This window comes from Prionailurus viverrinus, chromosome D2 (genome assembly GCF_022837055.1).
Source record: "Prionailurus viverrinus isolate Anna chromosome D2, UM_Priviv_1.0, whole genome shotgun sequence".
NCBI classification, from domain to species: domain Eukaryota; kingdom Metazoa; phylum Chordata; class Mammalia; order Carnivora; family Felidae; genus Prionailurus; species Prionailurus viverrinus.
The window spans coordinates 81931410-81948067 of record NC_062571.1 but is presented as its reverse complement, the minus strand read 5'-3'; the positions used below and the strand labels follow the sequence as shown (position 1 = coordinate 81948067).

The 16658-nt window shown below is 51.7% G+C and overlaps 1 protein-coding gene across 7 annotated transcripts in view; it reads left to right on the top strand.

The window, feature by feature from the left end:
* DHX32 (DEAH-box helicase 32 (putative)) overlaps nucleotides 1-16658 on the top strand; it is a 58833-nt gene that overhangs the window by 38614 nt on the left and 3561 nt on the right. For all 7 annotated transcript variants that reach the window (XM_047824706.1, XM_047824710.1, XM_047824707.1 and 4 more), the window contains 6 exons: nucleotides 3061-3306; nucleotides 4622-4721; nucleotides 4809-4967; nucleotides 13827-14018; nucleotides 14695-14844; nucleotides 16401-16588. In XM_047824706.1, the coding sequence (XP_047680662.1) occupies nucleotides 3061-3306; nucleotides 4622-4721; nucleotides 4809-4967; nucleotides 13827-14018; nucleotides 14695-14844; nucleotides 16401-16588 (1035 nt within the window). The remainder of the gene's footprint in view (nucleotides 1-3060; nucleotides 3307-4621; nucleotides 4722-4808; nucleotides 4968-13826; nucleotides 14019-14694; nucleotides 14845-16400; nucleotides 16589-16658) is intronic.

Below are 16658 nucleotides of genomic sequence, written 5' to 3'. Positions count from 1 at the left end.
TTTATTTTGTTTTATTTTTATTTTTATTTTGTTTTTAATTTTTTTTAATGTTTATTTTTGAGACAGAGAGCATGAACGGGGGAGGGAACGGGGGAGGGTCAGAGAGAGAGGGAGGCACAGAATCCAAAACAAGCTCCAGGCTCCGAGCTGTCATCACAGAGCCTGACGCGGGGCTTGAACCCACGAACTGTGAGATCATGACCTGAGCCGAAGTTGGACACTTAACTGACACTTAACTGAAGTCGGACGCTCCACCGACTGAGCCCCCCAGGCGCCCCTAAAGAGATACAGTGGAAATTGTAGAAATGCCCTCACACATTTTGGGTTGGTGACCATTGGGTGCCTCCCGTTGTCTGTAACAGCTCGCTCAGCACCTCAACCTGCTGTGAATTAATCCCCATCGTCACAGGCTGTCCTGTGTTTTGACACTCAATTGAGACTTTGAGCCCTCAGTGTTTATAGTTCCTTATCCTTTAACTTTTAGCCTGAAAAAAAAAAAAGTGAAATACGTGAAGTAGAAAATGAAGTTGGGATTTATGGTGCCAGGAGCCAGATTGCTGTGCTGCTTTAAACAGGACGGCACTGTCGCCTGGAAGGTTTTCTGGGAAATGCCCTGCGTATTTGCGTCGCTGTGGGCCTTTTCGTCTTGGGGCCGGGGCTCTCCCTGCGTGTGTCACCGTGCTTTCCGTGGCTTTGCAGGTGACTCAGGAAGGCCCCACATGGGTAAGTGCACAGACACATTGAGTAAGAAGGAAGTGAATAAACAGTATTTTGGGGCGCTGGGTGGCTCAGTCGGTGGAGCGTCCGACTTCAGCTCAGGTCATGATCTCGCGGTTCATGGGTTCGAACCCCACTTTGGGCTCTGTGCTGACAGATCAGAGCCTGGAGCCTGCTTCAGATTCTGTGTCTCTCTGTCCCTCCCCTGCTTGCACTCTGTCTCTCTCTCTCTCTCAAAAATAAAAATTAAAAAAAAAGTGAACAGTATTTTAAGCTTTCTTTTTCCTTCAAATTCTGAAGGTTATGGCCTCAAATCCTTTGTTAGCTGAGCCTGAAGCGCCTACACTATGCACACTGTCAGTGTCTATTTTGCTCTGCTTTTTTTTTCCTTTTGAAGAGTTCTTTTTTTTCTTTTTTTCGTTCTCCATTCAGAACAAAACTCAACCTTAGAACCCACCTACAACCACAAAGCTTTAGCAATGGGAAGCAAATAAAAACTGAGTGGCCCAAATCACTTTTTAAAGAGTATCCAAAGAGAATAAGAAATGTTTGAGTGCAGTTGGAAGGTTTATTTTGAAAAATAATTGCCCACAAGTGGGCTGCTGGAATCAGCCTCCTTTTCCGGCTCCAGGAACGCCTGTGGCAGCCTGTTCAGGGACGGCGGGGCAGGGAGGGGGGGGGTCATCCGGGAGGGATGGAATGGGGCCTGTCCTGGGGGGCCGAGCAGCAGCCAGGGGCAGGAGACAAAGCTCACATCTCTGTCCTCCTCCTGGTAATTTCTAATAGGCTGTCCGCACGTGGAATGGTGATGTGATCAGAATTAGAAATACGGAGAAATCATTTTGTTCTGAGTGTTCCAACTGGCAAATTTTCATTTATTATGATCAGCAGGTACTCTCTTGGCTTGGTAGAAATCTGCCCCAAGGATGCCACCTCTGTGCGGAACAGGGGGGTCTACACGGGAGGGTGTCCCTGACAGCTGCTCCCGTGGAAGCCTCTGCCCTGCTTCCTGGGGCCTCCTGGAGGCCCGGGAGTCACTTTCCAACAGCTCTCCCCAGGCCTTAGAGACCTGTGATGCCATCTTTCTAGGCAGATGTGTCCCCTACAAAACCCTGAGTCAACTCAACCCTCTTCTACAGATGAAGGGAAGGAAGGAGAACGAGCTGGACACTGGAAAATGGAATAGGTCTTAGGTCTTCAAAACTCTTAGTGGTCACGAGAAGTCATCTTTTTCATGTAGATTTTTAGTGCAATCTGATGAACGAAATGAGACTTCTTCCATTCGGTAGTTTGTTAGCTGGGCCCTGAAGAAAGTAGAAACTTCAGAAATGTAAATTCCAAAGGTTTAAGAGTTACATTAAATGACACCCCTTTTATTTGAGGTCCTAAAAATCTAGTTGTATTTGAGAAATGGAAAAATACTATCTAGGGGCGCCTGGGTGGCTCAGTCAGTTGAGCATCCGACTTTGGCTCGGGTCATGATCTTGCACTCCGTGAGTTTGAGCCCCGCGTCGGGTTCTGTGCAGACAGCTCGAAGCCTGGAGTCTGTTTTGGATTCTGTGTCTCTCTCTCTGCCCCTCCCCTGCTCATACTCTGTCTCTCTCACTCTCAAAAATGAATAAATGTTAAAAAAGAAAAGAAAAATAGTATCTAAAATGCCTTTGGAGCATTTTGCCCCCTTACTTAATGCATAGTTTTTGGGGCAATAACTTACTTTTTCTTCCCCCAATACATTTGTCAGTGAAACAATTTAAAAGGATATTTCTACATGCTTGAATCATGCCACAGTGTGTAAATCAGCAGTGACTGTCTCCTGCCGACTTCATTCCATTTACACGATCTTAAAGGCTAATGGGTCAGAGTGACCCAGAGACCCTGGTTACAGAATGGGTGTGTATATGCTTTTATTACAGACCCAGAGATTGTTTTAGAATTCTTAGTTCTTCCACCATTAAAGCACAGTGATGCGTCACCATCAATATGAGGATAGCTTCTGTTTACCTGTCATTGTTAATGGATATGAGAAATTGCATCAATCTAGAAAAATAAGATAAATGCATAAAAAGGCACGGGCAGTACATTTCCCAAGAGGAAGACCATTTTGGACGAAAAGCAATGAAATTGTTTATAAGTTACATTTAACTTCCCCAAAGAAATGTACTCATCTAGTCGGGTCTTCTTTTCATGTAATGATTCACAGAGACAACAACACAGGTATTTCTTTCCCTGCATATATTATGTACCTTTTGCCTGTAGTTTTGTTTAACTTAGACATCTTTTTTTAAAGTGATGAAGTTGTAACATATTTTATTCTCATGGATGATGTTATTTTTTTTACTTTAGGATATTGAAAAGGCCTATGAAATTGTCTGTCAAGAAGGATCTAACTTGAACCCAGATCTAGGGGAGCTGATGGTGGTTCCTCTGTACCCAGAAGAGAAATGTGCATTGTTCAAGCCAAATGAGGAAACAGAAAAAAGATGCCAAGTTTATCAGAGGAGAGTGGTGCTAACCACTAGCTCTGGAGAGTCTTTGATCTGGAGTAACACAGTCAAATTTGTCATCGACGTGGGTGTGGAAAGGAGAAAGGTAAATTCTTGTCACGTGCGTAAATAGCCTGCTGATGAGCATCGAGAATCCATTTCTCGGGTTCCTGCCATCGTATCGAGCAGGAAGTGAGGATGAACTCTGCGATCTGATGAGTCTCTGAGTTGCCCATGCGCACACAGGAGGATTATCGCGGCCAGTGACCAGTCTTGCCTACCCACTACTGCCTTTCGTTAGCTTGTCGGTAATCCCCATGCTAACTGAGGTGCCAGAGGAAAACGTTTTGAGAAAAGACACAGCTACTAGAGCAGAAAGGTGATGGCTCCTCTTGTCAGTGGTTTTTCTTCAGCTAAGGTGCTAGCAAGGCAAAGGGTCCGACTCCTGAACCAGTCTTTTCCTACGTACATCGTCTGAGTGTCTTGGGGGGACCCCCTTTCTCAAAGTAATTAGCATCTTGGTGATTTACCAGAATTTAGTTTCGAGTACACTGGCATTAATTTTATCAGATTTTGGGTTTAATGTTGACAGGATGAAATCCTATCCTAAATTTTTAAAAATACTTTTTTATAACTACCTGTAAGTAAAAAAAAAATTAGGAAAATGGAAGTAGGCTATCTCAAACTCTCAAAGACACTGGAACTTAAGGAATCATAGCATTTAAGAACTCGAAAAGAAACGTACCAGGGTATTGATCCATTTCACATCATTAGAGGTTTACGTAGCTTTTACCCCTTTAGGAAACTGGGTCCCCCGCAGTATGTTACTGTGACAGAGCAATTCCAGCCGTTCTGAAGGCTCCCTGGGAACTGGTTTGGGCTCTTAACTGAATTCGTCCACCGTTCAGAGAACCCAGGGCTGTCACTTTCCCCCTCAAACCACCCGTAGGAAAAATCCCGCTTGGTGCCTTATGCCGTTTTTGTCTGAGCCCCTAGCACTGGGAGGGCTCAGCATATGTTGTCAAGGTCAGACCGCTGAGATCACAACTTGAATAGAACCTTGAAGAGACACAGCACCGGCGGGTGATCATCCTTTCCTCTGTGTGGCGTGTGACGATCCGTCATCGTTCACAGGGTCGTGCTTTGAGAAGCGACACCACCAGTATTTCGGGAGATGGTGCGGAGGCCCTGTGTTTATTGAACCTACATTGAAAGCAGACAGTCTCTAAATCCATTTATCAAGCCACTAGCCGTTTCTCTCTCAGGGCAAGCGAAACAATGACAAATGTCATCCCGAGAAAATGAGTCTGTAGTTGGGCATTTCGCAAAGCGCCCTGGGCCACGCAGTCCCCTCCGGTCCGGCGAGCCTGCGAAATCTTGAGCGATGTGATACTAAAAAGATGCTCTCTTTCCGTTCACAGGTGTACAACCCTAGAATCAGAGCGAACTCACTCGTCACGCAGCCCATCAGCCAAAGCCAAGCGGAGATTCGCAAGCAGATTGTCGGTTCGTCTTCTCCAGGTAGCACCACGGCCACGAACACGGCTGCAAATCCCCGGAGGCAGGCGACCGGGAGCCATCGTAACCATGTCCCTTGGTTTCTTCCAGGAAAACTCTTCCGTCTGTACTCTGAGGAGTTCGCCTCCAAAGACATGCGGCCGCTCAAGCCAGCCGAGATGCAGGAGGCGAACCTGACCAGCATGGTGCTGTTCGTGAAGAGAATAGACATCGCGGGCTTAGGCCACTGTGACTTCATCAACAGACCAGGTAGCTGTGTGCTCGAGTGTTCTCGGGGCGCGTGGCGGAGACGTGGCGGAGACGTGTGCCCCTGCCCGGGCCCGGGCCTGAGAGCAGGTGGCACTCGGTGGCACAGGCAGGCGCGCGGAGATTTGGTCGTACAAGCATTATCCCCGTTAGAGGCACTTGTCCTCTGAGGTCATTTTTCGACAAACCTGTAGGAACTTCTTGCCCTGACACTGGAGAATGATCTGGACCCTGGAGCCCGGGCGGCTGGGCAAGGGTGGCCAGTCCCGGCCCGAGAGTGGCCTCTTCCACAGGCAGCCCCTTCCTACTGCCCCCTGCCCGCGTCCAGGCGTCTTTACCTTGGGAACCGCTGCTTTGTTCTCGGACCAGGAGCTTGACCTCACCGAAACAGAGTGGGTACGTGAGTCCCCCATGGAGGGTCCTGACTGAAAGGATTGGTTGCTCTTCACTGATAACTTAGTTCACTTGTGCTTTGATAAAAAGAACGTCCTTAATTTTTTTCACACTTTAGGCCAGTGGTTGAAATTTTCAGTATGTGTATCAGACGGTGGCAGGTGGGGGGCGGGGTGGTGGGCGGTGGATGACAACCTACTGATCTGGGTTCTGTATCACATGCACACGAGAGAGTCACAAAAGACCGTGTAAGCAGAGAGCATACTTGGAAACAGTGGAATTTCTTCTTTGTTTGGGATGTTTTCTCTCTGTTCCTGTTTTTCTGTCATTTTGCCCAGCAGTGCTGGTAGGATTTACAAGCACTTGAGAAGTACATTATTTAAAATTATTTTTTAACGTTTATTTATTACTGAGAGACAGAGACAGAGCATGAGCAGGGGAGGGGCAGAGAGAGAGAGGGAGACACAGAATCCGAAGCAGGCTCCAGGCTCCGAGCTGTCAGCACAGAGCCCGACATGGGGCTCAAACCCATGTCACAAACCATGAGATCATGACCTGAGCCAAAGTCAGATGCTCAACTGACTGAGCCACCCAGGCGCCCCGAGAAGTACATTATTTTAGAGTAACTCTTTCTCAAATATTTCCGAAAATGACTGGTAGGATTTGGAGTGGGTTAAGAGGAAGGTGCTCTAAAGGTGACAGGTGCAAAGTCGACAGTGGAGACAGCTTCTCCTTCTAAGTGGCGCGGCCCTGTGAGGAGGGTGCGAGAAGTCGGCGTGGGTGGGACCAGCGGCACCTGCCGCCTCAGGGCGCCCCAGGAGCATCGCCAGAAGTTTCCTCACCCTGAGGGCCCGGCAGGTGCACCTTGCTCTGCACCAGTGTTGCGTCCTTCCCTGGAGCCTTTCAGAGGTTTACAACAAAACTCTCCCAGTAAACACGTGAAAAATCAATTACTCTGGGGAACCCTTTGGGGTCTTAGATTTTCAGTGCAGACTTTCTCACCTAAGGAGCAGGGGGATCTCTAGGAGGGAGAGGGACCCGAGCTGCTCCTTCTGAAATCCGTCTACTTCCTCTGCAGCCATTTCCTCCCGGGAGCTCTCTGTCCTTCCAGAAGGACTGCAGACAACTCTTCTGCAGCGTCCGTGCCCCTGCCCCATCTGGCCACTGTGCCAAGTCTGCAGGACCATGTGCGGGGCCCCTGGAAGCCACCATGACCTGGGGTGGGGGGCACGGAGCCCCCGGAGAGGCTGTCCTTGGGAGGGAGACTGGCTTCCCTAAGGGCCTAGAGGATGCAGGTGTCAGAGCACAGGGCAGCGGGAAGACCTCCTCCAGGGTGAGCAGCAGAGGAGCCGAGACGCAGACAGGACAGAGAAGAAGCCGGAGTAGGATGTGCGTCGAGGAAACGTACCTGGGAAAATGGGCTCGCACCTGGGTGGCGGCCACGCGGCGCCACCCTCCCGCGGGCTTCGGGGGACGTGAGCCGATTTTGCTTGGCTCCCGGCCTCCCTGCCTGAGAAGAGCGTTCCTGGGGCCCGGCCTCTGGGTCACCGGCCGAAGCGAGGAATGCGTGTCTGCTGGGTGCACCGACCTAGGCAGGAGGAGCTCTGGGGACGTAAGGTTGTAGAGCGTGTGTGGCGACCTCGGCTCGGCACATTTGTCTTACTGGACAGTGTGGGGTCACAGGAATCGTGGGGAGTCCGACGGGGCCGGGGGACAATATCCCGGTAGCCTCCACCCCGGGGCCGTCAAACGGCCACCCATCCTTCTCCCGGCGTTTCCTCTGGTCGCTGAGGAAGCAAGCGAGGGCCTGGGCCACGCGCCCCCGTTTCTCAGGTTTCTCACGGTGACCTCAGCTTCAGACGGCTCGGCTTCTGTCAGAGGCCGGCGGCCACAGTGAGCCCTGCCGAGAGCTTCCGGGCACCGAGCTCTGCAGAGACGCGCTTCGTTTCTGAAACCCACTCTTCCAGTTGCCCCGCTCATCGCTCCGGCCCCAGAGTCACCACGTGTCGGGTCCCCGGGTATCTTCCCATTCCAGACGGTAGGTGTCTGGTGGCCTTGCCAGGAAGGGAGAAGAAAAGCAGGCTTTGTAACGTCAAAGATTCCAAAGAGCAGACGGCAAACCGCAGCAGGGCACACCCCGCTTCTTCCCGCCAGCCTCCCGCTGCACTGCCTGGAGCTGAGAACCGGGGACAGAGGGTTGGGGGGCAGCTCCTTTTTGTCTCCTGACAGCGTGCACACATCCGTGTTCTGCTGTGTTCGGGGAAAAGAGAACTGTGGACGAAGTCTGACTCATCGTTTTAGAAGGAAATAAAGATGACGCTTGCAGCTGCTGCATTAATTCAGCTGCTAATTGAAATACGCAAATGCAGCAAACGTGTTACCCTTTTCAGGGTTCATGAGCCATGTGAAAATGAATCTGGCATAACTAGGCTACAGGCTATTCACTGAACTCCCTTGATACTGATCTCTTAAAAAAGAAAAAAAAGAACCAGTTGTTTTTTCCTGCCTGGTGCTGACTGTTGGCCTCCATCATGAGCGACGCCATCACTGGCAGTCTGCGTCGGAGGCGTCGGACGGACTGACCACGTCTCCTCCTCCGGGAAGGCGATGGCACCCGCACAGCAACTGGAGACAAACTAGCTGCGGTGCACTGGGCTACATCAGAGGTCATCTGTGTATCAGGAGGCAGAACCCATTTTGGGGGTGGCCAGACCACTGGCTTCAGAATGATCTAGGAGATGAACCCCTACACACAGACTTGCCAGACATCATGTGCAGGATGAGAGCTCAAGAAAACGGGAGAGCACGCAGGGACAGAATAAAGTCGGGGCTGCAGAGGCCAGCATCGGTGTGGGCAGAAAGAGGGATTAAAGATGCTGCAATGGGTTGATCTGCGGTGAGGAGTCCGGCGTCAAGAAATCAGGATCTTCTGGAACTCTGGCCGCCACGATAAAGCCGTTTGTGCGCACACTGGAGAAGCACACGTGCAGGTCTCTATGTCACTGGAAACATGATATTTTGCTTCGGGGTTCACAGAAGGGTCTTTACACATTACAGTCTGTACTGAGAGGAGAACAGAGGGAGTGTGGGCTGCAGACTCCACGCTCACAGTGGCACTCACAGCCTCGCCAAGGACGCTTCCGTCCGCTGCCCGCCGCCCCCAGACAGCCCCAGAGGTGAGCAGGTGGTCTGGCGCCATCCCGGCAGGAAGGCCCAGCGTGGGTTTGTGAATGAGTGTCTGAGGCCACACGGAGTTTATTGCAGTGTTCAGGTGGCCGGGTGGGAATGGGAAAAAGAGGTACAGATAAAGTAGGACAACCCAGGGGCGGCTGAATGAGGATCTTGGAAGATGCTGGAAGCAACAAAGTAATTTTTCAGAAAGCGAAGCTGAGAATGGGAGAGATTTTGTAAGGCGCAGAATGGAAGGAAGCATTTTCAGCTCTTGATCCGCATTAGGCTCTTCATAGGTCCTGTGAGCAAGTGACTTGTTAGCCAGGCCAGGGCGTTCGAGGGTGAAAGGGGCATTCGAGGGTGCACGATTAAGCTGGGACGAGACAAGGGAGCGGGCCGTCCCTGGGGAGCCAGGGCGGGGGGACACTGAAAGCTCAGGCTCCTGAGCAGACTGCCAGGGCTCCGGTCCCGCCCCCCTGGCTCGCTGTGTCACATCCAGCATTATGTCACTTTCTCAGGGTCTGTTTCTTCATCTGAATGGGAGTGTAATCAGAGTAATTGGTTCATAGAATTGTCAAGATGAATTAGTTACCATGCGTGGGGCACTTAGAAATATGGGCACACGGGCACCTGGGTGGCTCAGTCGGTTAAGCGTCCGACTTGGGCTCAGCTCACGATCTCACGGGTTGTGGGTTCAAGCCCCACATCGGGCTCTGTGCTGACAGCTCAGAGCCCGGAACCTGCTTCGGATTCTGTGTCTCCCTCCCTCTCTGCCCATGTTCGGCCTCTCTCAAAAATAAGCATTAAAAAAAATTTAAAGAAACGCACAGGCACACGGTAAATACTATGTCTGTCACCACCTGCACGACTCCTACCCACACTCTGCGACAGGCACGTGGGCCCCGAGCTGCGGACGGGCGCACACAACGCAGTTTCCACGGTGGGAAGAGCAGATACCAGAGCACAGGCGTTGGGAGGCAGCACCAGGCTGCCTCTGAGGAATCGCGGTGGGTCACAGCAGAGCTTGGACGTGGAGCCAGGAGGCATGCTGCAGGTGCAGAGGCCTGGGCTCACATCCTCGTTTGGCCGAGCTGGGCCGCTCAGGCCCCTGCCTTTGGCAGGTCACTTACCTTTTCCTCATCTGTAGCATGAGGATACAGTGTCTGCCCTCTTGTGTCAGGGGGTTACAAAGAGGTTCAAATGAGGGGGCGCCTGGGTGGCTCAGTCGGTTAAGTGTCCGACTCTTGATCTGGGCTGAGGTCATGATCTCACGGTTCGCGGGTCTGAGCCCTGCATCAGTGTCCACCCTGGGGGTGTGGAGCCTGCTTGGGATTCTCCCCCCCCCCCATTTGTGTGCTCTCGCTCGCTCGCTCTCTGTCTCAAAATAAATGAACTTGGGGAAATGAGATTTAAATGAGATTATGCAAAAGTGCCGTGTATAGTGTATGGGGGGTAGGAAGTAGGCAAATGCCAGGCTTTATGAGCATGTCCTTTGAAACTCAGGGAAGCAGAAGTGTTTCCTTCCTATTTTCAGAATCAAACTCTTAACCTATTCCCTAAAAGTCCTGACTTGAGAGTCTATGGTGTCAACCCAGAGCCATCTGATTCCTCAGTCTCTTCCTTCTGTGGACTTTGCAGCATACGCAATGCCCAAGTCCCAGTCCTAAAACCACTTGGGACCAGAAGCTACAGTTTTAAAAAACGTTTACTTGTTTCTTTTATTTTGAGGGAGAAACAGTGCGAGCAGGGAAGGGGCCGAGAGAGGGAGGGACAGAGAGAGGGAGGAAGGAGGGAGAGAACCCCAAGCAGGCTCCACACTTCCGCGAGAGCCCAACATGGCTCCCACGAACCATATCCTTCTCTCGTGGTTCTTCTCCTTTGCTCTCTTTTCAGTCCACATGGCAGAAAGTTGGCCATGTTCTGCCTCGAGCCTTACGATGTCCTGAGTCAGCCCTTGGAAATCCCGGTTTCTCTGGGTCCAGACTCCTAAGACTCCCACCATAGAGTCATCGGCTCTGTTTGAGAAAGGGCCCACCCTGAACCGGTCAGCCCTGTGTGGGGGTTGGTGGCAGTGTAGGAGGCGGTCACACGGTACAGCTCACATGCTTCTTCTCTGGGAGTGGAGGCACGCTCCTAGGTAAAACCGCATTCCCAGCACATTGGAAAGGGAGTGTTGGGTTCTGTGTCGATGTCCCTCCTCAGACCGCCAGTTCTGGAAGGCCACGATTGAGCCCGTCCACGTGTGTACCTGCCCCCAGGGCCTTGCAAGTGCCAGCCGCACAAGAAGCCATGAGTGGCTTAGGAGGAAGCGAGTGAATGAGTTGAGTGTCATCCTTATAAGGGAGTAAGTCAATCAGCAAACAGCCAACAGAGCAGCCTCGGCTCCTTTCTTCCCCTCGTGGTCCCTCACTAGGCTTGTGCCGGGGTGGCAGTGACGGAGGTGCCCGTGGCTGTCTCGTCTGGGTCTCCTTCCACGGCACGGTCAGGGGCAGAGGGGGCGTGTGAGAAGTCTGAACACACAGCTAGGTCAGCTTGGAGGGGCCGGGCCGCCCCCGCCTCGTGCTGCAGACGGTGCCAGGCGGGCACTGCCATTCCCCAAAAGCCCCGGCCACAGCAAGGCTGGGTACAGAGGACCTCGGCTCCTGCCAGAAAGGAGTGGGTGTGGCATTGAAAATGGGTCTCTTCCGTTTACCAGTGGAGGCCACCCTGCCTCGAAAATCCTTTCCGATTGAACTTTGATGCTATATCCTTACCGGATAGAAAGCAGGGTAAGGAGTATGGCGGGAGGAGAGGGACCAGCCCTGGCTTTGGGGACCGCTTACCGGGAGAGGCTCCTTGCCCTGTTCTGCCCGAGACATCTGTTAGCAGTATTTCCCATGGGTCACACTTAAGCGACACTGCCATAAAGAGCCTCTTCTAAGCCTGATCTTTAGCTAAAACAATTTTAGGAGCCACACTAGGGACAGGTCTTAAAGTGTGGCATGCAATATCGGCAAATTCTATTCAGTTCATTATTAGTTCCTTCACCTGTAAAATCTACATTCGTTAACTTGTTGCTTCTAATATGATCAAGCCTCAGGAACACCCTTTTTCTGGTGTGAGGGTGGGAGCAGAATTAAGAAGTCATTTCTGCCGGTAATCCCATGTGCAGCCTCCACCGCAGGGCATAAAAACGGGGACAAGCAGTGCCTTTTGGGGACAGAGCCTGGTCGTGAAGCCAGATGCTTACAGGGACAGTTGCTGAAGGTCCTGTAACGTACAACGCACCAGTGTCGCTGATTTATAGGAACTGTTCCTACACCGTTTTCTGTAACTAGGTGAGCTCCTCACGCCTCCAGCTGCGTTTAATCTGCGAGGCTTGTTTCCCTTCCCGCTTCTCGTACCTTCTCCGGCAAGTCAGCTGTTCCTCCATCTCACGGCTCACTGACAGAACCCTCGGACTTGTTTCTTCAACAGCCCATCTGTTTCCTTCCCGGGAACGTCTTCTCGAGGTCTCCTCTTTGCCTGGGGGTCCCCAAGAACGGATGAGGAGCACGCCAGGGCTCCGTGCGGCACCCAGGCGGGACCGAGGCGTCAGGGCCCAGGGAGGGTGGGGGACCTCCTGGGCAGCCCTGCTGTGCTCCGCAGTCAGTCTCAGTGACGGAGTTCCAAACCAACAGGGAAGTTCAACTTCTCTTCTCCCAGCTGGGGATGAAAACTGTGCTCCAACCTATGTCAGGTCCGGGCACGTTCACTAGGGCCACTGCTTTTGCCTGCAGCCCAGGTGGCACAGGCCGAGAGCAGGCCCGTCACCTGCTCTGCTCTGCAGTGAAAGGACTGGAGACGCGCTGAATCGCGGGCAGCCACAGCAAGCTGTTTGCCAAAACCCGCAGTGGTGTCTCCCGGTGTTTTCAGCGTTGTCTTGTTAGGAAAGAGGGGACGTTATCAAATCCGAGTTGGTGACGGACTGGCTTTTGAGTCACGTGAGTTGCCTGAAATTCTGACAAGCAGCTTAGCAGTGTTTGAACAACAAATAAGGAAATTTTTACTGTTACCTCGAACTCCCTGATGCCAGTAGGTTAAAATTGCCTCTCAGGTCCCCACGGTCTGTCTCCTGCTCAGCGGGCACATGCTGGAGTTCAGACAAAGGAAAGCTATCCAGTCGTGCTCAAAAATCCTTCCATTTCGGGGACAGAACGTGATAGCAGCTTAATACTGTGTGATTTGCTTCTTTCTGTGGCTTTTATTGCTTTGTCACCTACTAGACAGGTGAAACACACGTGTATTTTTTATTAATATAATCTTATTCTACAAGGGCAAGAATACCTTGTTTTGAATAGGTGGATTATCTTTTTTGGTGGAGATTAAGCATATATAATGAACACACCATTACTGACATCATATAAATTTAAAGGGGAAACATAGATACAGAGAAAATCAGCCTTCTGCCCTTCTGTGCACTGGCAAATAGCTCTTAACATCCTTGTCTACTATTTCTGTCATCCGAGTCCTGGGTCAGTTTCATTTGGTTAATTTTTCTCTTTATTATGGGACTGGAGCTTCCTGTTCTTCATGCCTCATAATTTTTTATCGTATGCTAGACATTGTGCACTTTGCTGTGTTGGGTATTGGATATTTTGTATTCCTATAAATATGCCTGACCTTTATCCTGGCTGCAGGATGATCCTTCCAGATCCTGGGTTTGTTTGTTCAGTGGAGTGGAGCGGTGCACGTCCAGGGGGTAGTTCGTCCCTTCCGTGTCTCCTGCCCAGGGCCCCTGAGTTGTGAGGTTTCCCAGCCCAGTGGGTAGAAGTGGACAGTATCCTAGATCCCGTGTGAGCATCAGGCACTGTCCGTCTAATTGTCTGGATGGTTCTTGTTGCGGCCTGACATAGTTTCTTACGCGTGCTCTGCCGATGCATCGAGGGGACCTTTCAGAGATCTTCTGATTCCTGTCTCTCTATGGCTCTCTCCTGTCAGGTGTTCCCCCACCTGCAGGCCCTGGCCGCCTGAGTCTCCCCACACGCTCAGCACCATCTTTATAACTCAGGGAGTCTGGCAGGCCCCACCTGGGTCCCCGCTGGCACTGCAGGCGGGAAACTCTCCCCAGGCCTTAAGCTGGGCAGCCACGGGGCTCACTTCATTGGTGTCCCCCTCTCAAGAATCACTGTCCTTCACGGCCTGACGTCCGTTGTCTCGTAAATGGTTGTTTCACATATTTTGCTCCGTAGGGTTGTTTTGTGCGGGAAGGGAGGTCCAGTACGTTACGCCCTCTTGGCTGTAGATGACGTAAGCTGCTGCTGCTTTTTTCTTTGCTAGCGCCGGAAAGTCTGATGCAGGCTCTGGAAGACTTGGACTACCTGGCGGCGCTGGACAATGACGGGAATCTCTCTGAGTTTGGGATCATCATGTCGGAGTTTCCTCTTGACCCCCAACTCTCAAAGTCGATCTTAGCGTCCTGTGAATTCGACTGCGTAGAGGAGATGCTGACGATCGCCGCCATGGTGACAGGTACCCCTGAAGGGCTGTTCTTCCACGTTGTGAGGCTTTCCCGGGGACAGAGTTAAATGAGGTCCATTTGAAGTATTTTATGAAGTACCTAACGGAGGTAGTAATCCATTTCACCTTTTGAAGTGATAATGAAGTATTTTACTAGATTTGAAACGTACAAAGTTATAAGGATTATCTTGATATGAAAAAATCCCTCAAACCCCAGTGAATTTCTTAATCAGACATTGAAGTAAAAATGCGTTGCTGGGAGTGTTCTCCTCCAAAGAATTAGGTGTTTATTTCCTACCACCTTCATTCTTCTTGGTTTATATGTTTTAGTTTGTTCTTCTACTGGCAGAACAGGCCATAGGCCGTGCCGCGTTAGACCTCAAAGTTCCCATCCTGTTCTAGCCACTGCCCTCGAAGCGTCTCGGGTGCCCCTGCTCTGATGGTAATACCAGCAGGCTGTTAACTCTGCTAACCAGACCTGCGAGAAGCAAACGTGAAAAGGGAGAGACACATTCATGAGAACTCACCCTACATCCCTTTGACTTCTAAGTAAGCAAGAATAACCTTTATTCAGGGAAGCAGACAGGAGCGGTTCTGCACACAGTGGTGAGCCCTTCCCTCTGCGTTGTGCTAAGGTCATGAAGTGGGCTCCAGGGTTGCTGACCTCGTGACCTCTTGTGTCTTAAAGCTCCCAATTGCTTTTCTAATCTGCCGCGTGGAGCTGAGGAGGCTGCCTTGACTTGTTGGAAGACATTTTTACATCCTGAAGGAGATCACTTTACCCTCATCAACATTTACAAGGCCTACCAGGACACGGCTCTGAATTCCACCAGCGAACGTAAGTGAATGCTCGCGATTCTGAGAAACCTATTCGTTTCCACCCTTCCCTCCCCAAATAAAACCGAGCTGGTAACTCACCCTTCTCCGGCCCTGCTGGTCGCCTAGCAGACGGCGCCCGAGTCCCTAAACGCACTGGCTGCTGTGCCTGGGCACGATGACATGGGGACCCAGAGTCTTGCACGGTACAGCTCCCGTCCTCCAGGGTGCAGGGAGGAGAGAAGGGCACTGCCATCTCTCAGTGCCCTTGGGTCAGAGCTGTGCTTTGTGCGTTCCCTGACTCGCACACTCACTAGATGGAGAGAGAACGCAGACGTGGAGAACAAAGCCGAACAGATCCCCGCTCCAGATAACAGGAAGAGTAGACAGGTGTGCCGCAGGAGGCCGGAGAAGAGAACCAGGCCACAGGTCGGTCAAGGAGGGAGGGGAGTTGTGCCAAGAGCAGAAGGGCGCGTGTGAAAGCGGAGGCAGAAGTCCTGATGTGAAAGGGCGAGTGCGTGGGTTTCCAGGAGAGGGACCCAGTGGAAAGGGGACCGGAAGCACGTACGTGGGCGACTCCAGCGCTCGGCATTAATAAAGACAGGAAGAGGAGCCCGAGGGGCCGACAGGCTAGGGCGGCGTGGTGAAGGCTGGGCCCCCGAAGGCAGCCGGTGAGTTCCCTTCCTGCAAGGGGACCTTCGTTTTCCATGAAGCATCTTAACCCTCCTTTGCTCTGATAGGATGGGAAGTGAACTGAAAGACAGGACAGCCGCTCAAATGGCAGAATTCTGTAGAGTGGGGGACTCATTTTTCACAGCTGACAAGAAGAAGTTGTCAGTGGAGCCAGAAAAGATCCAGGCAGTTTGGTGGCCTCTTTTGAGAGCAAGGGGGGTGGGTGGCCGTTGTTTGCCCAAGTACGTGCTCTTGTCGCGCTGAGTGGGCCCGAGTGCACGGCCGGGCTCTTCTGCCCACTGTGCCAAGGCCAGGGGCACCACCAGGGCAAGGCAGAACGCCGGATCCACCCTAAGTGACTGCAGGTGGCACGAAAGAACTTCACACTGAACAGGTGACTGAACTGTAATACAAATTTGCAGCTAGGGCAGGAAGGTGAGCTTCCCACAATTTCCAACTCGGCCCAGTAGTGATCCTTATCCTTATAAACATGCAGAGTTTATCCTTATCCTATCCTTATCCTATCCATGTTTATCCTTATAAACATGCAGAGAGAGTTTCACGGCTCAGGGGACTTCTACCGTATGCTTTTCTCCTTAGTTGGATCAAACGTTGGGGCCTCGTACATCCTTGCCGTGTACACAAGACGGGTGTCAGTCGGGGCCAGCCTCCTGTGCCCCTTCAGAGCTGCAGACGAAGGGTGACCCGCTCACGGGTCAGTGCCAGCAGCATGCGATTCGTGGAGCTCGCCGGGGTCCCAGAACCACCGCAGCCTCCCTCCCAGTCACTTAGGTGACCACCTCTTTAGGGGAGGAGTCCAGAGGACACGGAGATCATGCCTCGTTCCCGGCCTGGGCTCTTACAGCTTATGACAAGTCATTTCTTCTACTCCTCTTTCCCTCCCAGACTGTGTTGAAAAGTGGTGTCACGATTACTTCCTCAACTGCTGCGCGCTCAGGATGGCGGATGTCATCCGAGCTGAACTCTTAGAAATTGTCAAGCGAATCGAGCTTCCCTGCGCAGAACCTGCTTTTGGCTCCAAGGAAAACGCTCTGAACATAAAGAAAGCTCTTCTGTCCGGCTACTTCATGCAGGTGAGAACGGGGAGGGCCGTCTTCGGGGTGGGTCTTTACAAAATCTCCCATGATTCTGTTAGGAATCTCT